Source organism: Zootoca vivipara, chromosome 5 (assembly GCF_963506605.1).
Source record: "Zootoca vivipara chromosome 5, rZooViv1.1, whole genome shotgun sequence".
Lineage (NCBI taxonomy): Eukaryota > Metazoa > Chordata > Lepidosauria > Squamata > Lacertidae > Zootoca > Zootoca vivipara.
The window spans coordinates 85,334,037-85,359,475 of NC_083280.1; the positions used below are offsets into that span (position 1 = coordinate 85,334,037).

The 25,439-nt window shown below is 42.9% G+C and overlaps 1 protein-coding gene across 2 annotated transcripts in view; it reads right to left on the reverse strand.

Moving 5' to 3' along the window:
• Positions 1–25,439, reverse strand: part of VCL (vinculin) — a 79,303-nt gene that overhangs the window by 30,010 nt on the left and 23,854 nt on the right. For both annotated transcript variants that reach the window (XM_035138681.2, XM_035138683.2), the window contains exons 2-7: positions 24,672–24,742; positions 19,394–19,544; positions 17,225–17,333; positions 12,213–12,335; positions 9,742–9,902; positions 1,379–1,469 (exon numbers count right to left, since the gene is read on the reverse strand). In XM_035138681.2, the coding sequence (XP_034994572.1) occupies positions 1,379–1,469; positions 9,742–9,902; positions 12,213–12,335; positions 17,225–17,333; positions 19,394–19,544; positions 24,672–24,742 (706 nt within the window). The remainder of the gene's footprint in view (positions 1–1,378; positions 1,470–9,741; positions 9,903–12,212; positions 12,336–17,224; positions 17,334–19,393; positions 19,545–24,671; positions 24,743–25,439) is intronic.

Sequence of the window (25,439 nt, forward strand, 5' to 3'; positions counted from 1 at the left end):
TAGAACTGGGCAACTGGCGGGCAGATAGCAGTGGTGTGGCATTGGAGAACACAGATGTGTAAGCCATGCAGTCTGTCCTGCACCCCTTAGGTTTCCCTGCTGCCTCCCGGTGTTGTGAAATATACTGTTCCATTGCCTGTCTTGAAGTACAAGTCTACCAGTCTTGATGAGCTTTGGTACATGCCACGGGACTGGGGCAACCATGCCTTCCTTTGCTTTGCGTAGCAAAATGTCTTGGGCCAACCTTGATTGGCCATGCTGGCTAGAGCTGATGGGAGCTGAAGTCCAACTGCAGCTTGAAGGCCACAGATAAGCTACCTTTGCTTTAGAGCAGGGTCTCCAGCTGTTTTCGGACTACAACTCCCATCATCCCTGACTTTGCTATCCAGGGATGATGGGAGTTGTAGTCCAAAAACAGCTGGAGGCCCAAGTTGGGGGAAACACTGCTTCAGAGCATGTGACATGTACCCGGGCCATAAAGTATACATGGTATAAGCAAACTTCCAGTTTAGTTTGATCTCCTGTCCAAAGCAACATCTTTACTTTACATCTGGAAAGGAAAATAAACAAGATTCTTCACAATCCAAATCCAGTAATGTTTCATGGAGTTAACTCATGACGGCACGACATATACACTGCACTTTTATAGGTTTTTCTTACGGGTTCCAGTGAATAAAATAGAGATGCAGAATGTGATCAATGCTCTCGAGAGCCAACATAATCAAGTCAAGCTGCAGAGGCAGCATTAAATTTTTTCAGTTACCGTGTTCCACTCTTGTATGCTTATTTTAATGTAGGACACATTTCGGAACAGCAGAGCTCTGCTAGTACGGTAATAAATATGCGACATCTTTCCAAGAAGAGCAGCTGTACCAGAATGCTAATTTGGGAAGGGTTCCGAACTAAATAATTTGGATGGTAAGATAAACAAAGCTTTCCAAACCACTTAGCATAGAATCAATTTGTTTTGCATTAATATTTGAAAGAACAGTGTCTTAAGAGCTTCCATTTGGAGTGCCACCGTCATGCTGTAACTGAGTTATCACATCACATACTACCTTACAGCCTGTTGTTCAGCATCCCAAGAATCTCAGCTTTCATTTTAATGATAATAACAGTGCTAAGAGTGCTAGCTGTTTAAAAGGGTGACACTTCCATGTGCCGGATAGTTCTTTGCCCTTCCCAACTATTTACAAGAACAAAATATGTTATGGAAAAATAAAAATAAGCTTGGTGTATATTGGATGGGGGAGGGAAGGGCTTAATTTATGCAGTTTGCATATTCTTGGTACAGAATTGTCCTTGGTACAGAATTTTTGGCCTTCCCCTCTAAGTGTGGGTCCAATTTTGATCAATAGCAGCGAGGACTTAATGTTACCTGCTGGAGCGCTGGGGTCTCTAAGCCAGCCCTTGGCTTGGTTCAACTTGGAATCTATTAAGGCCAATGCTCTCTTCATAGCTTCTGTATCCTTTTAGAAAGAGGGGAGGAAAGGCAGATGATCTTAATCATGTCCCACAAAATGCAGGTATGGGTACAACGGCAGAAGCACAAAGTGAAGCACAACTCGCAGAGGAACCAACGACTTAATGTTAAGTATCAAACACATTCCTGTCACTCAAAATGCAGGAGGTCACAGCATGCATTGTTTTAAGGTTTTATTTCCCAAGCGTACAGCAACTCCAGAATGAGGTATGGCTAAATGTTATATATTCAATTTTCAAAAAATAAAAAAAATAAAAAAATGAAACAACCACACAATTATCTGCATGCATTCTTCATTTTTCATCGCCCGCTAGGAGAGTGGAATAGATCCAGTTCGCTGTAATCTAACACAGGTGTCATGGATGCAACCCAGGTTTAGAGGAGGAAAGCACAGAGGCCAAGGCAATAGTACCAGGTGTGTTTTTTAAAAAAAATAAAATAAAAAATTATTAATTCATCCATTCAAGCACTCACAGTCATACACAGTCACATATGCTCTGCAGAGATAATAGTTATATGGCTGCTCGGTCTAACCAGGTGGCCAGCCAAGTAGCACAGATGGGTGGGTGGTGCTGGGGAAATGATGGAAGATTCATACTGCTCCCAGGGGTGCTGCAGAAGTTTCTGCCCAAAAATACCTTTGTCCCCAAAGTTCTCATATTCTACTCCCTCTGTCTCTTGATATATGACAAGACATCACGATTACGGATGTGACCACAGGTCACATAACTTTCAGAGTTATCAGGGTACCTCTAGGAAAATGGGTACCTCTGACCTAGAATATGACATATCTTCCAAGGAGTGCTATTTTTTGAGTCTGATGTTTTGCTTAAAACAAAGTCCTATTTATTTCCTATTTTCCTTTTTTTTTGCAATCTCATCAAGCTCACCTTTATTTCCAGCTTCCAATCATCCTTCTAATTCATGGAGTTCATACTGATTACATTTAAAATCCCCTAAAATACACGAATAAATTTACAAAAATCTTCAGAGGCTCATTTTGCAGAATCATAACTGACTGATTACTTATGAACTGCAACATCACATTATAAGCTTTCAAAAAAAACCCAACTGCAAATCTTCTGCTTCTTACTATATTATCTCTCAGTTAGTTACAGTGTCGTAGCTTGGTTTGCCAATTCCCGGGGCCAACGCAGAGGTGGGGGTGGGTGGGAGAGAAATGGATGGAGTATGCATGCACATTCAACTACCTAACAATATCACCCAGGAGATCGCAGCCACAGAGATAAGAAAAGAAGAGTCGTTCCGTTGTCTGGAGAGGTCACTTCCTAGTCTGCGCCCCCCACCCCCAATGCCACTGGTTAGTTAGTTGCTTTATCTTGCCCAAGGCAACCCAAAGAGACAAGCAAACAATTCACAGAGAAATTCATGCCTGGGCAAGATCAGCAATATGATATATACTGCAAGCAACAATAGCAAGAAATGCAGCTTTAACATACTTGTTTCACAGGAAAAGAGCCTTCAGAAGTAGGCGGCATGATCAAAGGATGAATGCAAAAGATTGATTTGTTTTTAATTGCTTAGAAAATGCAACTTTTCCTCTAGGAACAGGCAACTGGCTGACCAGGGGTTCACTCTGTTTCCCAGGCTGGCCCTCATCCAAACCCAAGGACACGGACCCCTCTTACAATGCACCTCCGGTAATTTCTACCGCTTGGGCCAGGATACAGGTGAAGGCGATTCTCCATCAACACCTCTGCAGCAACAAAAGCTGTATCTGGGACTTATGCTCCCTAAGTGCTTGGCGGTGTGTAGCTTGCCGTCCGCAGGGATTAGAGATGCTTCAGGAATTCTTAGGTGACATTGGAGGGGAAGCGGCCTAATCTGAAAGGTCTGCCAAAGTTTGTGTTGGTTCATGCTGAGGAGGAAGGAGTTACAAGGACCTTTTCCCTGTGCCATGGCAGAGAAGCAAGTTGTCAGGTAAAGCCAACACTACTGGCCTTTCAAGCTCTCACGTGATGCAAAATAATATGGCCCCTTCATACAGATGACTTGCCAGCCAGACTCTAATATCTATGAAGTGATATAGCCTGGAGAGCCTGAGCCATATCTGCATTTCATTACCAAAAAAGGCAACACTCAAAGGAACACACCAAGCCCAACTTTCTGACATAACTGCTAAGTTAGTCACCACGTATAGGCTCTCCAACGTCTCTTGGTACCAGGATCCTTGGAGAGCAAACAGCCAACTACAGTGGAACACCTTCTAGGAATCTAATTCACATACTGCAGACTAAAATGGGAGGGAGGGGGAAACCCATGTAGTCTGCTCATAATACACTACACAGCATCTAGATGCTTACAGGTCAAAATCAAAAGGGCAACAAGGATTAATCCGAAGAAGGTATTCCATTTGCCGCTTTGGGATTTTCTCTCTAGGAACTAATTAGAACAGAATCACACACATAGAAAAAGCACAATATCATTCCCCTAAATCTTCAAAATTCAAATCCCCCCCCCCAGGACAAAAGCAGCAAAAACATGATGATGATGATGATGATGATGATGATGATGATGATGATGATGATATAGGGTCTCCTTATTTTCATTTGAAATTTTTTGGAGAGCATGGGTTTATGTGGCATGGGATAATATTTCAATGTACACACACCTGCATTCTGCAATGGTACAATCTTAGCAGTACAGTCGTACATTGGTTCTCAAACGCCTTGGTACTCATACATTTTGACTCCCGAACGCCGCAAACCCCAAAGTAATTGTTCCGGCTTACGAACGTTTTTTTGGAAGCCAAATGGCGGATGTGGTTTCCACAGCTTCCGATTGAGTGCAGGAAGCTCCTGCAGCCAATCAAAAGCCATACATTGGTTTTCGAACGTTTTCAGAAGTCGAACAGAGTTCTGGAACGGATTATGTTCAAGAACCAAGGTACGACTGTATGTGCTTTTGGCTTTGACTGCAAGTAGAAAACTTCAAGTAGAATTCCTTTAAAATGGTCAGACTTAAAATGTTTGCATAACCATGCAAAAGAAAATCTGTTGGTTGTCTTACAGTGCAATCATATGTGCAGAAGCAAGCCCCACTGAGTATACAGTCTTAGGTGTGGCTGGGGGGAAAGCAGGGCAATGAGAGGATAAACAACAACCTTCTTAGTCTGCTCTCTTACAGATCAAGAAATTATATCACTGACAAGTAATCTATAGCAGCAAAGCTAAGCAACAAGCTATAAGAACGCCGATTAAATATTATAACCCTGCACAGAGAAATATTGGTTGCAATCCAATACATGCTGAAGAAGCCCCATTGCTGCCCTATGGGGGATGTTGGTCCATGAATACAAGCCATTCAATAGCAGAAAAGACAAGGGGAAACTCCACATTGAGCTCCTGGTTTGCAGCTTAATAGTTGGAAGATGTGGGTGGATTTCTCAGGCAAGTCAACACTTCCCTTCTAAAAAGGTATAAAGTCCAGGAATATACTCCTTTGTCTCTACAGCAGCTCCCAATGCAGAGTACCAAAGCTCTCATTCTGAAAGATCTATCGGTTGAGTAAGTACCTTGGCAGTTCAGCGATAAATATACACCAGAATGAATTCTAATTGCCAGCAGGTATTTTGGGGGTGGGTGGGGGAAGCTTACTAAACAGGAAATGGGAGCTACAGTCAGTATTGTTCTTGGGCATCTTTCAATCTGAAAGCCTTTTCATTTCAGAAGATGCCCCTATTTACAATGCTGGTCGGGGATTCATTACCTAAAAAGGTACCTTTCACAGGTGCTTACGGTATTACATGATATGCTCTCTGTGAGCCCATTCTGATATCGCTGGCAGATGAACTGCTCCCCTCTTTTAGAAACCACATCCACTCCAAATGCCTAAAAAGGTGGGTTTCCCCCTAACAGGAATATTTGTAATACCCAAATACGGACAATGGGGGTGGGTTGGTAGAAAGCCATTCAGCAGAAAAATACCAGCCATTTTTAATAGAAGGCAGGATTTTAAAAATGCCATGGGAAACCCAGACAAGCTCCTAGGACTTGGATTGTGGCTGTATCGGATTCTGGACTGAACAGTTTTTGTTGCTACAGCCAGCCTTCTGGAAAAAACCTATAAGAATACATATGATATCCAGCACACACACACACAGCTACCTTCCTCGGTTCACGACAATCAGCAGTTGAATTATAAATACTAATCTCCCTGTGATAAAAGTAGTAGTGGTAGTTTTCGGAGAAAAATAAAACCCAGCTGTTTCCAGTTACATGGTAGCCCCATTAGTGTTCACAAACAGCCGCCTCCCTTTCACAAAACTGAAAGTATGTCTGAAGCATTTACTGACTTTTTCATTTTTATTTTGCTTGGGGAAAGCAAAGTCAATGCAAACACCTACTGCAAGATATCAAGATGGTTATATGTTTCAGAAGCAAGAATCCCAGGGGTAGATTTCGCATCCACCAGGAAGCCTGTCATCATTAAATCCACATTAGCACGCCGTGAGATAGTGCGGGGTGGCTGTCACCACCTCATAAACAACTCCATACCTCACATCCTAGCTGGCAATCCTTTAAGTGAACCTTAATACTTTAGGAGTGAGTACAGTGTCACAACCAACACACAGGAAAATGCACAGCACACAGTCTGCACACGGCACGACAACAACAACTCAGGACCATGCTCTTCTGTTTTAGTAGGAAAGGTAGAGGTTGTGGGTTGCGGAAGAGGGTCTTACCTTCTAAAAGGCGAGAAAAGAATAATAGAAACGGAGGAAAGAAACAGAAAAACAAAAGGAATCATGAAAGGTGGACGAAGTATTACTTCACAATAAAAGAGTGATGGATATAAACTAATGGGCTTTGAAAGTTGTAGTCCTCAGGCCACAACAGCCTCTTTTTGGAAACAATGGATTTTACCCCCAACCCCTACATACTGCTAAACGAGTCCTTAGGGGTTTGCCTCCGCAGCTATCAACAACAAAAAAGTCAGGAGTGTCAGTCAACTGAAAGGCAAGTCGATGTGATTTCCAAAGGAAGAAAAAGAAAGACCACAAGTCTTTTCTTATTAAAATTCAAGTGGGTTTCAGACTTAACTTGCATTTAGGAATCGTGGAAAGGCAACAGGCATGCACATGCAAGCAACCCGCTCTGCACTGTTATCTTTCAAAAGTCAAGTAAGATACCTATTCCTCAACCACCAGTGGGGAAGGAGAATCCTCAGACTCAGGGCCATCTTAAGCATGTTGGGCGCCGTGGTGCGGAGATCGCTCTGGCGCCCCCGCCCCGTTTCTTGCCACGGCTGGTGGGCGGGCGCACCGCACAGCACCCCCCCTGGCAGCCCTGCGCCACCCAGCCTTCCCCTGCTCAGACTCCCCACTTTGGTCTCAAAATACTTGAACGGAGGGAAGGGGCCATAGACCAGTGGTCCTGCACATGGTCATGGGTTCAATCCCTGACATCTCCATGAAGGACCAGGAAGGAAACCAGAGAGACTTTCTTTCAGCAAAAACAGACCTAATGAGCTGGATGGTCTAACTGGATGTAAGGAGGTTTCCTATCAAGCGGAGTGCGTTGCCATTTACAGACCCTCAGTTTACACTTCAGGAAGAGGAGGACTAAACATCATTCCGTCTTTTAGGTTTCCTAACCAACTTGGCCTTCTAGCTAAAGGATCTGCAGTGGGGTGTGGGGTGTGGAGCCCACCCTCCACTTTCAATTTCATTGTCACCGTGTCCCATTTTTCAAATGTTTCAGGGTTCTCATCCTCCAGCAAAATTAGTTAAATGCATCCAATCAGTGGAATGTAGAATTCTGCACTTTCGGCTGTTCTGGTTACTTATGTGTTTTTTAAAATGATATTGAGAATAAGAATTCTTAACTGCATTTTACAAGGAGGTATATAGGTTTCTGAAAACAGTACTATCCCCTTCTCCCCACTTGCACTGATTCTCTTAATCAATTATCTTTACAAGGGCAAAGATAAGTTTGGCATCAGGAAGCCAAGGGCAAACTTGGGTCCCCAGCTGTTGTTGGACTACAACTCCCATCATCCCTAGCTAGCAGCACCAGTGGTCGGGGATAATGGGAGTTGTACACAAATAGCCAGGGACCCAAGTTTGGGAAACACTGGCTAAGGGGATGCAGAAGATTAGTTTGCGTTCATTCAGTGGTGCAACTAGAGCAGGACCTTAAGGTCAAAGCCCATGGCCCCCACAGGCCAACCCCCTCCCAAATAACCACTCGGAGAGTGGCAGAGGCAAGCGTGCCCTGTTGTCAACACGTGGGTGAGATGATGCTGACCATCGCACCATTTTTCCCTCCGACTTCTATTGCATTTTATAGCAGGTGGGGCAGATGAGTGGACATGTGCATGTTTAAAATCGCTCATTACTTTATTATTAAAGGTAAAGGGACCCCTGACCATTAGGTCCAGTCGTGACCGACTCTGGGGTTGCGCGCTAATTCTCGCATTATTGGCCGAGGGAGCCGGCGTATAGCTTCCAGGTCATGTGGCCAGCATGACAAAGCCACTTCTGGCGAACCAGAGCAGCACACGGAAATGCTGTTTACCTTCCCGCTGTAGCAGTTCCTATTTATCTACTTGCATTTTGACGTGCTTTCGAACCCCGTCGCAGGGATTCGAACCGCCGACCTTCTGATCAGCAAGCCCTAGGCTCAGTGGTTTAACCCACAGTGCCACCTGGGTCCCTATTTTAACTGGGGAACGAGCACCATTTTGTGGTTGAAAGGGAAAATATATTATTATTATTAATATTAATATATTTTCCCCTTTCAACCACAAAATGGTGTTCGTTCCCCAGTTAACATGCTGCGGCAAAAGCAAACTCTGTTTATTCCTGCAGTTGTGGTGATTTAAGTGAGTTTAAAAGGTGAAGCAGCACATTCTCAGGGTATTCCTTTCTCTCTCTCTCTTTTTCATCAGGGCTCGCAAGCTGTTTTTTGTTTTGGTCTTTTGCTCTAATACACAAGTAATGTAGAAGCAGGTATAAAGAAAAGAATGACAGTGAGGATGGGGAGAAGAAGAGAAATGTGAACATACATGGCTACCTAAGGAGCCCACCCCTACCATAAGACCATTAAGTCCAGGAACTATAACTTTCTATTTGCACCTCCACCTACATTCCAAGGTCACTGAACAAGTATCTTTTGAGATCCTTCAGTATACAAATAATTCTGGTGCTTTTTGTGTGCGATTCAAGAACTGATCTTCCTACAAAATGAAAAAAAGAACTGTCTTCTTGTATAATTTACTTGCATCAAACATATCCGAGTTCATACCACTACGGAGTAAGTTCCATTGATTTCAAAGAAACTTGATCTTAATTGAGTCAAGTCACTTGGGAGTAAGTGCTACTGAAAATCAATGGGCTGCTATAAAAAACTAGAGTGCCTCAATTCAGGTTATGAACAAGTCACAGGCTTACAGGCTCCCCTCTTTCATTCCAGTTCCGTTCTAACTAGACTTTGCCATGGCATCCAAACTGGCAAACTAAGGCTAGAACTTTCCAAACAAGAATTTAAAACAAAATATCAGGGTTTGAAGTGTGGGTTCCAATTCTGGTTTGCAGGGCAAGTGCTAAGCACACGTCAAAATTCGGACATCAGAGCAAATTATGATTACAGCGCCACAGGAAACAAAGAGGGAATCTGCACCCAAGGGGGCAGGGAACAGGGCACTCAAGCCCATAGTTCAATTCCTATCGTCCAAACCATGGCTTGGAGGATCACACAATTTGAGCTATTTACTTTGTTCTCCTAAAGGGATGCCAAAAAATAAAATACAAATACAATTTCATTGTATGAAGGAGGCATAGCAATGCTGTAATATTCTTAATACAGTGGTACCTCTACTTACGAATTAAATGCGTTCCGAACGCACATTCGTAAGTCAAAAAAAATTGTAAGTCGAATCCCATAGGAATGCATTGGAAGAAAAAAATCCTAAGTAGAAGCAACCCTATCTAAAAATTCGTAAGTAGAAAAAAATCCTATCTAAACTGCATCCAAGATGGCGGACGGAGCTCCATTCTTAAGTAGAAACATTCGTAAGTAGAGTTATTCGTAAGTAGAGGTACCACTGTATAGCTCACTTACTTGTTACTAACAAAGTATTTATTAAACACCATCTTAAAGAAGGTATTTTACACCAAATCAGCCAGCGTCACCTTGTGACTTGTTACAAGTAAGGATTATGTTTTCTTGAAACCAGTTACAGTAACTGGGACTGGATAATTCTAATGCTGTTATGAAAGTGGACAACAGACCCACCTTGCTAGCCCAAGCATCTTCATCCCAGGACGTGAGTTGCAGAACACGGATGATTTCATTTATTTCCCCACTCATCTTCTCCACTGTAAAGTTGCGGTTTTTCAAGGCCTCCTCTACTCCTTGGCTTTTGGAATTTTTCGTTGTTACAAAAATCTTCATAGCTGCGAAGGTTACACAGCAAAGCCTATCAGGTGGTTATTATGCAATATGCTGTACAAAATGCCTCTTTGAATAAAACCAGGAAGAGTAATAAAGTTATGATCACAGCAGATCCGGGATGGGCAGAAACCAGATAAGAGATATACAGGTCAATCTCTGGGTGATTTGCAGCGGATCTTCAAAGCTTCCTGGGGCCAAACTGTTTGACAATAGCAACAACAAAGCAACTTCTTTCCAACTAAAATCTGGCTGCTGAAATGAAGGAAGCTAACCAGAATAGACTTTTGTGCCAAAGGACTGTGAGCTGAGTTCAGTTCTGATATTGAAAACTAATTCCTAAGCTCAGAAAGTGCATGGGGGAACCCTGTTCTTTAGTTCTCATGATGTGGCATTTGCACATGGTTCTGGTTGGTAGGTCTTGTTGATCTGACCAAAAAGAAAGTATGGATCAAACAAGCCTGGTTTGAGCCACACACAGGAAGAACAAGGATATAGTTTGAGTTCCTCACTCGTAGTTTTATAAATCATTTAATGTGTCAGCATGAATGTAAGTTATTAATATTGCACTTGTAGTATAAGGGGTTATTATCATGACCGGAATGTAATGGAAATTAGTAAGATTTTGGAACCCAGAAATAAAGCGAATAATCAAGCCATCAATTCTAGCACCTTTTCTAAATTATGGAATTCTGTATTTGAACTATTGGTATTAATAATTGTATTATAAAGTGGTATTGCTATAATGAGTCTATTATTGGATTGCAATTGAAAACTAATAAAAATTATTATGAAAAGCGAAGCCTGGTTTGTGCACCCCTGCAGTAGATGATCATTTCCCATTATGTTTGGCGCACTTAACAAGGATGCATGTTTAAGTTTCACAAACTTGAATTGTTTGTGACGTCCATCATAGCCATCAATGCATGCAATGCTTCTGCTGCAGCCTCACTCAAACTGCCCAGTTCATGCAAGGAATACTGAGTTAAACTCAGTGCAGGACCAGCTGAATGCATGGCTACCCAAAGTACTGGCCCCACACAGAGGGAGGCCCTCCTTGATCCTAAGATACCAGGATGCAACCTTTAGATCACCAACATCTTGAATTGCACCCCACCATCCTCTGTTGTACTGGAAGAAGTCATGGGGTACATATGATATCAGATCACATGTACCAGTTTCTCTTCCTGTGGTCACTTTGGTCGCTTGCGAAGTTAGGTTGGTCCTTACTTTATGTCTCAAGAGCTTAACCGACCTGCGCTAAAAACTAGGGGGAATTCACTGCTGAAGATAATCTGCCAGACCCATTTATGTCTCTCTGAGACGGTCAGCAGAAACTTTAGCTTCTGTCCAAGGTTTCAAGGGTTGGGCAGCTATGACTTAAAAGTCAGTTTTGGTTGCCGTCTCTTCTTATAGAACGTTTTGCTTTTACTCGGTTTCCTTTCAGACGCCTCAGCTAAACGTAATTGCATTTTGATAAATTTGTCACTTTGTAAGCCTGATAGCGGGAAAGTGGGGTGGGGGTGGGGGTGCGCAGAATAGATAATTACTGTTCAAATTAAATCCGTGGCATTCTGGCAAGCAAAGATTTGAAGCTAATTAAAGTTACTATGACATCCAGTTTAATTTCAGGCGTTTTCAATTCAACGAGAAACAGGAGGTGCTCGATTTCTGTTTATTTTTCAAGCTAAACGGGCCTCTACCCACCAACAGCAACTGTAATGCTTTGTAAGGAAGGTTTTGGGGCAGAGGAGGGCTATAGCCCATGTAGTTTAAATACAAAAGAGCAGCAGCACCTATGGTTTCCTACCCTATGACAGAGCAGGACGTACTATTGGATATATCCTTCTCTCCTTAGTTCTCATTAAACAAGGGAACCAGTTTGTCTACCTCAAGGAGAATCAGGCCGTAAATAAAGTGCTCAGTTACAGAGAAGCATCGCAGATATAATCACATATAAATAGCCCATCAGTTCACATGTCTCAGCGAGATCAGCTCCGAGAGCTTAAATAGGAGACACACAGGATATGCAAGCCAGAATTTGGGAGGCACAAGCTTCCCTTCCAAGACAGCCACAAATAAAACCACTCGCTTAACTTACCCATAGTTGGTTTACAAGGCACGTTGAAAGCTTCCGTTTCCAAAAGCCTTTCGACGTGCCTTTACCGGAGCAGCTTTATTCCCATGTGGTTTTATGAAATGGGCACAAACACAACCCAATGCATTTCAGAGCACTTTTTAATCTTGTGGAAAAGCAAAATAAATAATAATAATAATAATAATAATAATAATAATAATAATAATAATAATACTACCAGAAATAAGAACCGGCAGTAGCTCCTTCACGGTGTTCATGGAGTTCACCAACATGACTCTGTGTTCCTGGTGAGTCAACTCTTGCTGCCGCTCATCAATCATTTTGGCCATCTTGGTCATCCCTATGTGAAGGGAGTCAAGGAAGTCATGATGCGATACGGTATTTCCCTGACGGTCTCGCAATTTCAAGCAGGAGAAGATTACGCCAAACGGCAATTTTAAATGTTACATTTCCGCAGTTGCAAAGATGCTGTACAACTATTCATTCAAATAGTGTATCCCCAGTGTTCAACGGATGGTATTTTCTAAGGCAACTGGCTTTTTTAAAACACAAAAACCAATACTAAATCAAGAGATCGGGTCAGCAATTTGTGACCCTTTGGAGGGTTAGGGTTAGGGTTAGGGGGGTTAGGGGGTTAGGGGGTTAGGTAGTTAGGGTTAGGCAAACTCAGCCCTCCAGATGTTTTGGGACTACAGCTCCCACCATCCCTGACCAATGGTCCTGTTAGCTAGGGGTGATGGGAGTTGTAGTCCCCATGATGGGGTGAGCCTGGGGCTCGGTGGTTTAGACCACAGCACCACCCATGTCTCTTTAGTCTTCTATATACACCCAGCCATTAGGCAAACAGCAGCCCTCTCCAGGTGACAGTACAGACCATTTGTGAGCTGCCCCCTTTCACAATCTCCTGCGCTAACTTAGAAACACTTTCATTCCCATCAATCAAGTTGCAGCTCCAAGTGAGGGGGATAGAGTTGGAGATCGGGAGCTGATGACCCTTGAGGTGCACATTTGGCAGCTCTCTTCTCCACAAACTATTAGCTCAGGTGGTCAGGGCATGGTGCTGCTAACTAGGTCATGGGTTTGATCCCCCATATGAGTGCATATTCCTGCACTGCCAGGGGTTCGGCTAGATGATCCATGGGTTCACTCCCATCTATGTGCCATTAACAGAAAACAATGCAAGCTGGCCAGTCCCCCAAAGGACTATTTGGCAAGCGCACTTGGAAAAACAAGGCCTGCCAGATGGGTGGGGGATAAATAATAAAATTGTTGTTGTTGTGTTGTTGTTGTTGTTTCCATATTTAGGAAAAAACAAAGCACACACCCTAACACTGGTGACATGCTAAGATGAACGCAGTAAGCTATTTAAAGTTGACTTGGGGTGGGGGGTAAGAGAAATGTCCTAAATCACTGCATTTAGATTAAATTCACATTTGTATCATATTTTGGGGACCCAGGTGGCACTGTGGGTTAAACCACAGAGTCTAGAGCTTGCTGATCAGGAGGTCGGCGGTTCGAATCCCTGCAATGGGGTGAGCTCCCGTTGCTCGGTCCCAGCTCCTGCCCACCTAGCAGTTCAAAAGCACATCAAAGTGCAAGTAGATAAATAGGGGACCGCTCCAGCGGGAAGGTAAACGGCGTTTCCATGCGCTGCTCTGGTTCCCCAGAAGCAGCTTTGTCATGCCGGCCACATGACCCGGAAGCTGTCTGCGGACAAACGCCGGCTCCCTTGGCCTATAGAGCGAGATGAGCGCCACAACCCCAGAGTCGGACACGACTGGACCTGATGGTCAGGGGCCCCTTTACCTTTACCTATCATGTTTTATGATACTGTTATATGCCAGTGTAATAGGCAGTACATAAATATTTTAATGAAATAAATAATAATAATATAATGAAATCATAGAGCTGGAAGGGACCACGAGGGCAATCTAGTCCAAATCCCTGCAATGCAGGAAACTCCCCCCCCCCAATGTGGGGCTCAAACCCACGACTTTGAGATTAAGAGTATCATGCTCTACTGACGGAGCCATCCAGATGAATAAGGGCACTTCCAAGCCAAAGGATTTTCTCAGCTGTCAGGCATTTTGGTCAGTATACCCAGCATCTGCAAAAATGGACCCACGCTGTTCCAATACCAATGCTGATCCCAGCTATTCCAAATGGTCAACTGGAGAGTTGTAGTTCAGTAGCGGATTATGCACTTTGCAAGCTGAAGGTTGCAGGCCCAACTCTCATGCATCTTAATAATAATTTTATTATTTATACCCCGCCCATCTGGCTGTTTCCCCAGGTACTCTGAGTGGCTCCCAACAGAATATTAAAAACAGAATAAAACATCAAACATTAAAAACTTCCCTAAACAGGGCTGCCTTCAGAAGTCAGGTAGTTGTTTATTTCCTTGACATCCGATGGGAGGGCGTTCCACAGGGCGGGCGCCACTACCAAGAAGGCCCTATGCCTTGTTAACTGAAGGTATCAACTAACAGGAGTGGGAAAGGCAGTCAGTTCAGAATAGCCAGGTGATGCTTAGATCAAACAATAGCAGCTGACTCTAAAGTACAAAATATAAAATACAAAATTTCCCACATTGAATGGCACGTCAATCAGAAACACGATCAGGTGAACAAAAAAAATCATTTCCACGACGTAAAAAGGCATGATGCTACTAGTCTTAATATGTTCCCAACTTAGTACATTGATTATATTTATTCTCTGAACTATCGTCTGCACATCTCTCGGGAGACAGTGATCCAAATATTATGAGCTTCATACCAGAAAAGGTCATGCCCCAAAAGGTGGCAGCAATAGGAAGGAGATAACTCTGGCCGCAGCCAGCAGACCAAGATAGCCAATGAAAAATAAACAACCACAGCAAAACTACTAGAGCAATTGAGCAAAACAAAACACGTAAACAAAAAGGACAGGAAACGTTTCTAAAACAGAAACATGGAAATTATTTGCCTTGATTTTTATGCTTCTGTTTTTAAAAAAACGTTTCCTTTCACTTTCATGCCATCTTGTTTCTGTGAAATAGAAATGCATGTCAGCATATCCAACGTTAATGATGCGTTTAATTAGGAAGGGAATAACAAAAAAGATGAACAGTTATCCAATGCAAATGGGCAGCCTATGGGATTGCAAGAGTAGAGGCAGATATTGGAGCAGCATCCCGTAATTTGGGCAAGTTTGGGGTAGAGTTGGTGGCCCGAGTCTAATTGTCCCACAAATTCTTCAGGCCACACTACATTCAGAAAGTGAGAAGAGAATATAAAGAAAGCAAGACCTGCCAGCAAAAGGCAGATAGAACTCCCAGAATAGAAGACACATCGACTAGAGTAAGTGTTATCTAAACAGAGGCCTCCACCAGGATAAAATATACATTCCAAGTCTTGAATTTATCCAGCGCCTTGGCTAGGCAGGCCTACAGCAAGAAAACTCCACTCCCTACGAAGTCCCAGAAAATTACAAAGTCAGACAATAAAAAAGGGCGGAAACCTCATTGACCTCCAAGTTGAGACCACAGCACTCACTTAAAGGAATTTTTGACAGCTTGATGTATTAAATATCTGAAACAGCTGCTGTGGGCAATGCTTTACATTGTCTCTGGCTGCAAGCGACACGGTCTCACCCCATTTTTGTCCTTCATCTGCTCTTAAAAATTCAGTGTTTCTGCGTACCTCTCTGGAACACAGAGTCATGCTTGCTTCTTTCTCTACCTCCATTTTTTTTAATCGATATTGGAGAATCCCTTGATTTTCTGCTCCATGTAGAGCTATGGTCGAGCTAGCTGGGGAGTGCCTGTCTGCTCGTCCTGCTTCTGAATTCCTTCCTGACTCCCTTTCTGGGTCAGGAACGGTTTGTTCCTCTTGGCCATTCCTCAGGGTCAAAGTGGATGCGACAGAGGCATTTGTGTATTTGCTTGCCTCCCCCATTCATATATAAAGTGGGAAGGGGGAGAGGTCTAGAGGGGCTAAGTTTAACATCAGTAGGGGCATGCCAGAAGAAAAGAGCTCCTGAACTGAGTCCGGCTAGAAGGAAAAGTCCCTGAGACAATGGGACCCAGGGAGATAGGGCAGGGAAGAATCCAAAGCTTCTCTTTAGAGGTTAAGGATTTTGTGATCCCATTCCGTCCCCCGCTCTCCACTGCCAATTTATATGTGGATGCTGCAGGCGCATGGTTTAAAAACAGGGCTATCACTGTCATAACCCACAAATAGTGACTGTTTGCCAGCTTCAGCAGACTGGTTAGGGGGGGGGGAAGAGGGTTATGCGCCTCTCTATGCTGCTACCACATCAGGGTCAATGGTTCACAAAGTATGCAGGGGACGGCACTAAGCGCAAAGGTTTTATTCATATAGCACCTCCAGGGAGGTAACACTTCTCACACTTCAAGAAAACACATAGGTGATATATTATAATCAGCATTAGAAACTCAGATATATAAACTAGGCGCCAAATGGCTCCTTAAACAAGGGCTACTATGCTCTTTTAAAATGTGGGTTTTTTGGGGGGGGTTATTGGGTTGTTGTTGTTTTTATTTTGATTATAGATTTTGCGGTTTTATATTTTGATTTTATTCTGTAAACTGCAGATGATGACGACGACGACGATAGCGGTTGCTAAAACGGAATGGCTCAAAAGCCGTATTTTTCAAAATGGCTTCTTGGTTCCTGAAATTCATTCTGATTGTGCAAATAACATTTTAACTGATAGAATTCTACAGGATGTGGTATTAGTATGTGAAAACAGTCAAGATCCAAGGATCTGCAGGGCTTTCACCTCCAGATGGTGGAGACATCAGGCACCATCCTGGCGACGGGGAACCTTCATTTGGCCGCCAAGTGGCCGGTAGCCAGGCGCAAAATGTGCCTGGCGAATTTCGAATGCTGATTATAAACACAGGGACCCCACAGAGACCCTGAAGTTTGCAATGCCCCATTTCGAGCCAACGAATTCTAGCTCTAGTTACTCTCACAAGCGAGGTGTGTTCATTTGCAGTGGCCTTGCACCCAGTACTGGGCACGGGCTGGCAGGGGCAAGGCTTCAGGCAGAGCCTCTTGGTTCGAACCTGGAACCTTTGGCATGCAAGACATGAGCTTGGCCACTAAGCAACGGTGCCTCCCATAGCTCAGGAGAGAGAGAGAAGGGGGAAAATCTCCACATTATTCAAGGTGCTGGGTAAAACATTGCTAGAATGCACTAAGAGGAATACTGGGAATGTCTAACCTGGCCCTAGGTTCTTTGTGTACGTGACCAGGTCCTCCATAGTTTCCACCACCTCTGCCACTGTTAGGTATTCCAGAATTCCTTTGCAGACACGAATGATTTTACGGACCTTAAATAATAATAAAAAAGGTAATCATTAGTGTTTTTTTTCCTTTTATCACAACGAGCCAACATGACTTCAAGTTAAAGGCACTGTTTCTGATCAAGAGCAGAGCATGCACAACGTCAGTGGCAATACGGAGAGACACGCCACAGCATGGGGGAAGTGATTTGAACAAACACCCACTGCTTTCCAGCATACAGTGGTACCTTGGTTATCAGACTTAATCCATTCTGGCAGTTGGTTCAACTCCAGAAACTGTTCGAAAACCAAGGCACAGCTTCCGATTGGCTGCAGGAGCTTCCCGCACTCAATCGGAAGCCGCGTCAGATGTTCGGCTTCCGAAAAACATTCGCAAACCGGAACACTTACTTCTGGGTTTGCGGTGTTCGGGAGCCGATTTGTTCAACAACTAAGCCATTCCGAGAACCAAGGTACAACTGTATTTCTTTTCAGGGCAACAAACATGTGTTGTTCCGCACACTTTGCAATAGGTCTGTTTTCCCTCACAATAAAACACCACGTTTAGTTGCTCTGGGATGAATGTCTGGTAGGTGCAGTGCTCTACCCCAGGCATCCCCAAATGTGGCCCTCCAGATGTTTTGGCCTACAACTCCCATGATCCCTAGCAAACAGGAGCAGTGGTCAGGGATGATGGGAATTGTAGTCCAAAACATCTGGAGGGCCAAAGTTTGGGGGTGCCTGCTCTACCCATTACCCATCAACAGAAAAAGATGCCCGCAGAGTTGCACAAAGCTGCCTCCTAGGTCGCTTTCCCCCCATCGTGTTCTTTCAAGTAATGTTCTCTGTGCAGCAATGAATGCAAAATCCCTTGAAATAAAATGCAGGCCTTCTATATTTAGATGCTATATGAGCACTGTTGAATGTGTGAAATTAAGCACAGCACGGGAGAGAATGTTTCATTTTAAAGCTTCAGCCAAAAGTTGCATTATATTATCGTTTCTTTAATATTTGCAGCGTGACAGTGCAAGTTTGAGAACCCGCTACCAAAATCACAAAGTTGGGGAAAGAGTGAGCCCTTTCCAGAAATCAGCTTCCCTGAAGGCAAATTAACTGCTCCATAATTTCAAGAGCTATTATCTTGAATGATATCAATAAGGAATGGGAGAGTAATTGCTAATAAACCAGGCGCCAAGGATACTCATAGCATGGCTGATAAGCTTCGCTTTAATGCACCTCTCCTAAGCCTCTACAGTACTAACTAAAAAGCACTGAAAAAATACAGTCATTGTCTCTGCTAAGGAACATCTTGCATTTATTCTCAATGCCAGGACCGCATGGTATAATGTTAATTCAAAACATGCAGAAATAAACTTCAATAAAGAGTACTGGTGAGAAAAATCTTACTTTAAAAAACACGTACAGTCGTACCTTGGATGTTGAACGGAATCTGTTCCAGAAGTCCGTTCGATTCAGAAACCAAAGCGCAGCTTCTGATTGGCTGCAGGAAGCTCCTGCAGCCAATCGGAAGCTGAGGAAGCCCCGTCGGACGTTCGGCTTCCAAGAATAGTTAACAAACCGGAACAGTCACTTCCGGGTTTCTGGCGCTTGGGAGCCAAAACGTTCAAGAACAAAGCTTTTTGAAAACCAAGGTACGAATGTAATACCATCATGAAAAGTTGATTGATGCATTTCACACTTTTCAATGCTGTGGTTCAGACAACTGTTGGGGGCTTTATAAACAGTGTTTTATGAAGTCAGGAGTGCTCTCCCTTTTCCTTCCCACTCTCTTGTGATGTGCAGATTTTAGCCAGAGTCACTCTACCTTACTTTCCTGGCTTGTTAACAACATTAAGCCAGAGCTCAGAGCCAGTTTGGACATAACAGGGAACTCTGGCTTAATACAAGCCGGAGAAGACAGGAATTTTGCGCATGGTGTGCAACTCAGTGAGGGCAAGGGAAAACCCTCCCCAGCCCCAATACTCATTCCTGGTTTTATGAATCATGCTTTTATAAACCACTAATGCAGAAAACAATATCCAGGCAAGCGCTCTAAATTTGCAGCCAGGTATTGCGTAGGTGTTGCTAACTGGCATTAGAAAGCTCACCTCGGCCTCATCGAATGTCAGAAGCAAGTCCGATGTTCCAGAAAGGATTCCTCTTGATCCGTCAATGAGGTAATCACGAGCAGGTACTGAGTAAGGGTCCGTTTGGAGCATCTGCGCGGCCTGTACAAGCTTTGTGCAAGCATTTTCCACCCTAGGAGGAAACATTGTGAGAAAGAAATTAATGTCAGTCCCGCTACCTGTAGGGGACAGACGGGAGCCAACTCTGGAGCAGTATGACTACAGACCAGTGCTTCCCAAACTCTCCAGCTGTTTTTTTGGACTACAACTCCCATCATCCCTAACTAGCAAGACCAGTGGTCAGGGATGATGGGAATTGTAGTCCAAAAACAGCTGCAGACCCAAGTTGGGGAAACACTGTGATAGACCATCTTCCTTCACATTGTACACAGATTATTTAACATATCCTCTTTACTCCTACTCCCACGGCAGGGTGCTTTTTCTAGTTAAAATGTAAAACACAGAAACAGAAGATTGGTCCATCTAGCTCTTAGTACCCTTAACCCTGGCTGGAGGCCCTTTTTCTTGGTTTTGGACAGGAGTGATTCCCAGCTGCTGGGATTAAAGTCTGAGACCTTCTGGATGCAAAGCATGCACTCTGCGCCTGAGCAATGGTCCTTCCTCTTGCATAAAGCGGGTTTCATTTGAAGCATGTATGACATATGTTAAAAAGGCCAATGTTTAGGGAAAACTACATGTTACATGCCAATGTGCATTTAAAAACTATTAACCGATGGCCTGTTTTGGTTTAAAAGTTGCTTGCTGGAGGCAGAGGGGTAGGACCCAGTTTTGTCACTGAAACAAACCTTCACAGACACCACCTTCATAGGTGGAACTATGCAGCAATAGGGCACGTTGAATTTTTCAACTTTCATATTCCAAAAATGAGGGGTACTAAAAAGCTGTAACATGACTTGGGGGTTCAAAAGATATTTCAGTTAAATTAATATAATTTAGTTTTGCTTGGCGAGTAAACTGTGTGCGAAATTGCATAGAAATCGTTAAAAATGATTGCCCAGTACTTGCAGTTATGTTATATTATTATTATTATTAAGCATCACCTGACATTTTCAGAAGGCAACACTAAAATTATTTGGTTTTCTGAAAGCAATTTATGTGCTTCTTCAGCAAATGTAGACTTACGAAGCTAAATGCTGCCCAGTCTCAAAAACAGCAGGTTTGAATTCCTCACACCCAAAAGCTTATTGTTAAGACCCCGCACTGAAGAAATTTGCAAAGTTATGTTTCACTCCCTAAATGTTCACTGCCTTAATGCAGCCAGTCTTAGCAGCTCACTCCACCTCTTCTTTCAAGGATTGGCGGCAGGAGGGGCATGTCACTTGTTGGGACATCTGCATACGGTAGCTTCCATTTGTTTATGAACCTCTTGCCTTGCTCATGTACCTTACCTCCTCCTCCCCCCAACTATCACCCCAGTGGTATTTGAAGGACCATCTTGCCCTGAGGGGAGGGGAGAAGAAGAAAGCTTGAGGAACTGTCACCAGCCTGCTATCACTCTGTTCTGTTCTGTTTGGAATACAAAAATCTGTGCATGACTCATACAAGTTTGGCATTCAGAGGTTGTTGAGTTGTTGTTTTTTTTAAATTATGCTTTAACCAAGGAAAATGACTCCCGATAGTCTAGACCATTGGACCATCAGCTACGGCAGGCTGACATTATTTGCTGGCTTGAAATATAGTTAAAACAAGCCATTACTTTATATGAAGAATTCTAAGTCCAAAATTATTAAAATGCCATTTGTGAAACGGTTACATTCCTTTTATTCACAGTGAGCTTTCTAAAGCGTCAAGTCTGAAATCAGACAATATGCTCTCGCAATGTACACAATAATCTAATTTCCCAGAGCACTAATCTGAGCACTTTTCGTAGCTCAGGGACTCGGAGCTGCAATATAATTCTCACCTACAGTAATTTTTTGATCAGCATAATGCAAGAGCAGCATTCAGCTGGAGCCAAGACCAACTTGTTGATAAAATCTGTGGATTTTGTCGAGTTCAATACACAAAATGATGTATTGCACTGACAGCAAGCTACTGGACGTGCGAACTAAGCTGTAACAGAGATGAGAGAGTAACATCCTATTTACAAGCCAAATTTAGCAAAAGATTAAATATAATTCATTTGGCTGGTTTTAGATAGCAGCCAAGTATCTTGTAAATGCCACTAGAGCTGTGTGTGCTAAAACATCTACAGTGATACCTCTACTTACAAATGTTTTTACTGATGAACGGAGCTCCGTCTGCCATCTTGGAAGCGGTTTAGATAGGATGTTTTCTACTCACGAATTTTTAGATAGGGTTGCTTCGACTTACGAATTTTTTCTCCCAATGCATTCCTATGGGATTCGACTTACAATTTTTTTCGACTTACGAATGTGCTTTCGGAACGCATTAAATTCGTAAGCAGAGGTACCACTGTACATCCTTTCCAGATAAAAACACAGCACTATTCATTTTTTTAAGGTAGAACTTCAGTCTCTAAAATGCTATTATTTCTGCAGGAGTGAACGTATGTATCATTCTCTTGCCTATCGCACATCATTTCCTTCAAGTTCTCCTATTTGTGCCTGTACAGATCCTGACTTTGGTTAACTTCCTCTTATTCTTATGGCTAATCTGATTTTACAACTGGCATCAAGGTTTGACTGCTTACAAGCCATAGTTATTAATCTTGAGGTGCTAAGAGCGCATGGTACAGTTGCAATGCAGGCAAACAATTCTCATGGAGATGGTAGAGCCATCTCAGGGCTATATATTACAGATAGTTCACATCACTGAACCCCTTTCCCATATGCAATTAACCCCTTCCACATAGAAAATGGTGTTAAGGAGAAGGTTTCAGCCTAGTCTTTTCCCTAACTAACAAGCTTGCTCAGTCAATTTTTTTTACGCATGGAGGAACATTCATCAAGGCAAGCCCTCACCTGCAGTCTTCAGTGATACAGCCCCAAAAGATATTTATTACCTCAGTGTGAATATAGCCAGCAACACTGGGAACACAACATAGGTTGGGATCCAACACAACGGGCCAGAGGGTTGGGGTGGGAGTTCTTTGAACAGCTGACTCCCATGTCATAACACAGGGGTCCCTAATGTAGTACCCACAGCCTAAAAGCAGCCAGGCCATTTCCCCAATTTAAAACTACCTCCCTTCCCCCCCAACCACCAAAACAACTGCTGTTAGCTGGGGCGGGGGGGGGGAGAGACAGGGAGAGAAAGAAAGATGCAATGTGGGTCCCCATTTCCCTTCACAGCTGCTTTGAAAGGTTGTTTAAATAAAATAAAGACTGCAGGGGGAGGGATAAGGGTTAATCATCCCAGAGCAATAGTCAAGCGAAAAGAGACCTCCGAGACCTGATCATGGATCGCCCATGTCACAACTTTTGTGTCCACCAGTTTCAAAAGTTGCTGGTTATGTTCAAGGGCATTTTCAAATCCTAGACCCTATCTGTGCTATCCGCTTAAAGCAGTATCATGCCATTTCCAACAGTGATGGCTTCCCCCAAAGCATCCTGGGAACTGCAGCTTGCTAAGGGTGCTGTTAGGAGAACCCTGTTCATCTCACCTAAATGCAGTAATACCAGGCCCTCCATGGGTCCCCATTCTCAGATTAACAAAAGCCATCCCAGTTTCTGATTTGATCCCAGAATGTCCCGTTTTTCCTTAGGATGTCCCTATTTTCATTGGAGAAATGTTGGAGGGTATGGAGTTATATGACCCAACCCCCCCCAAAAGCCAAGGAGATAAGTATCTATGCAACCTTTAGAAGACATCTGGGATTTTTTTTAAAAAAATGTTTAATTGTGTTTTCTATATATGTTGGAAGCCACCCAGAGCAGCTGAGGCAACCCAGTCAGAAAAGCGGTGTGTAAATAATAAAAGTATCATTGTTACTGTGTTATGGAATAGGATGTCCCTATTTTCATGGGAGAAATGTTGACGGGAATGTAATGCAATGTATTATACTCTGATTCACAGTATGAATTCCCAAGACATAATAATAATAGTAATAATAATAATAATAATAATAATAATAATAATAATTTATTATTTATACCCCGCCCATCTGGCTGAGTTTCCCCAGCCACTCTGGGTGGCTTTCAACAGAACATGAAAATGCAATAATCTATTAAACATTAAAAGCTTCCCTAAACATAATTAGATCTTCCTATGCTTTAGAGAAAAGGTTGGATGTAATCACAGTGCAGTGTATCTTATATTTAAAGCAGGCAGAGCAGTTACTAAGCAAATATTCAAAATAATCCACAATGCAAATAGATCTTCATACAATTTTCCATTTAGCTTTCTCACTGCCCCAGATTCCCACCTCCTGACAAAGGCATTCATGTGCTTGAGGAACATCTTTCTTCCCCAGATCATGGGATCCTCCCTCCCCCAACAATTTAGCAAAACCTTCATCTGTCTTAACTAATAAAGAACACACACTATTCAGAAGCTGGCCAGAAACAGCCATTTTCAATAAGGAATTTGTATTTGACATTGTCAAGGAAATTGGCTGAATGATTACAAAAGTGATTATTTCGCCTTCAAAACCTCCAAAGAGAAAATCATTATATCTTTCGCACCGACGCATGAAGTTAATTACGAGCACCAGTCAATTAGCTTTCAGGTATCAAACAAAATCAGAGCCAGACCAAGGGCACACACAGAGAAAAGCAGACACACCACAACTTGACACTGTCAACCAAACTAAAAGGGACTTTTATCTTGGGGCCGAAAATATTATTTGTGCAGCTAATTGTTGGAGAACTCTATACTGAAGAAGGGGGGTATTGGAACAGCTAAGACCCCATTACAAAGTCCAGTCCAAATTAACCCAAATCTCTGATGAATAACATGAATTTTCATTGCTAAACTCATATATATATATATATATATATATATATATATATATATATATATATTTCAGATATTTGGACATAAGCCCGGTTCTCCCTGAGGTGGTCAACCTGTGTGAGGGCTGTACCACATAAGACCACAAGTGGAGGTTCACCACACAGAATTAAAAAAAAACCTCCCGGCATACAGTGTAGGGGAAAAAGCATCCTGATGTATTAGTTTGCTATGTGCAGGTATTTTTGCTTGCTTGTTTGTTTACTGAGAAGCATTCAGTCAAGTGAGGTCTCACTTGCACTCCAAAATAGTACGGCACTGAAAGGTTACCGAGGCTTACATTTTCTAAAACCACTATCAAGACTTGCCATGTTTATTTACTTACTTAATGAACGCAGGAGGCATGTCTCTCTTCAAAATCTGGTCTTCCGTTGTCTGTACGGTTTCTTTTCCAACCTGCAGCAGGAGCAAAAAAAGTTGTTGTTTTTTTTAAAATCACCAGCTTCAGAATTGCAATGTAAATTTCTTAATGAAGTCAAAATATGAACAGCAGCTTTTCCTGTTCCCATGGTTTACTACTTAACTGGCAGTGCTAGAAACTCATATATATAAGCTAGGCGCCGAATGGCTCCTCAAAGAAAGGTTACAGACACCAAAGTGGAATGTTGAGTTGCCATTTTGGGGCAAGATGGCTCTAAAGTCTTATTTTTCAAGTGATGGACTGACTGTGATTAATTCTCATTTAAAGATCTGGCTAGTTCAGGTGAAAACCTTGAGCTAGGTTAAGAGCTTTGGGAACTTAAAAGAAGAAAAGTCACTTGATTCAGGGACAGTCCATATATATATTGGCCGATTCCGGCCTCTTTTTCTTAATGGTGACATGGCCCATTCATAACGTAAGACTATTCTTCACAACTGTGAGCAGGGCAGAGGGGTGCAGCGAAGACAAGCTGCAACAACTAACTACAGTGGAACCTCGGTTTTTTAGTGTTTCGCAAGCTGAACCTTTTGGAATGCAAACCCCAAAAACCCAGAAGCAAATGCTTCTGTTTTCAAAAGCGCCTCAGAAGTCGAACGGCTTCCGCCGTGTGTTTTTCAATTTTCTCAAATGAATTTGCCGACAGGCCTTTGCGCCTCGGTTTTCGAACGTTTC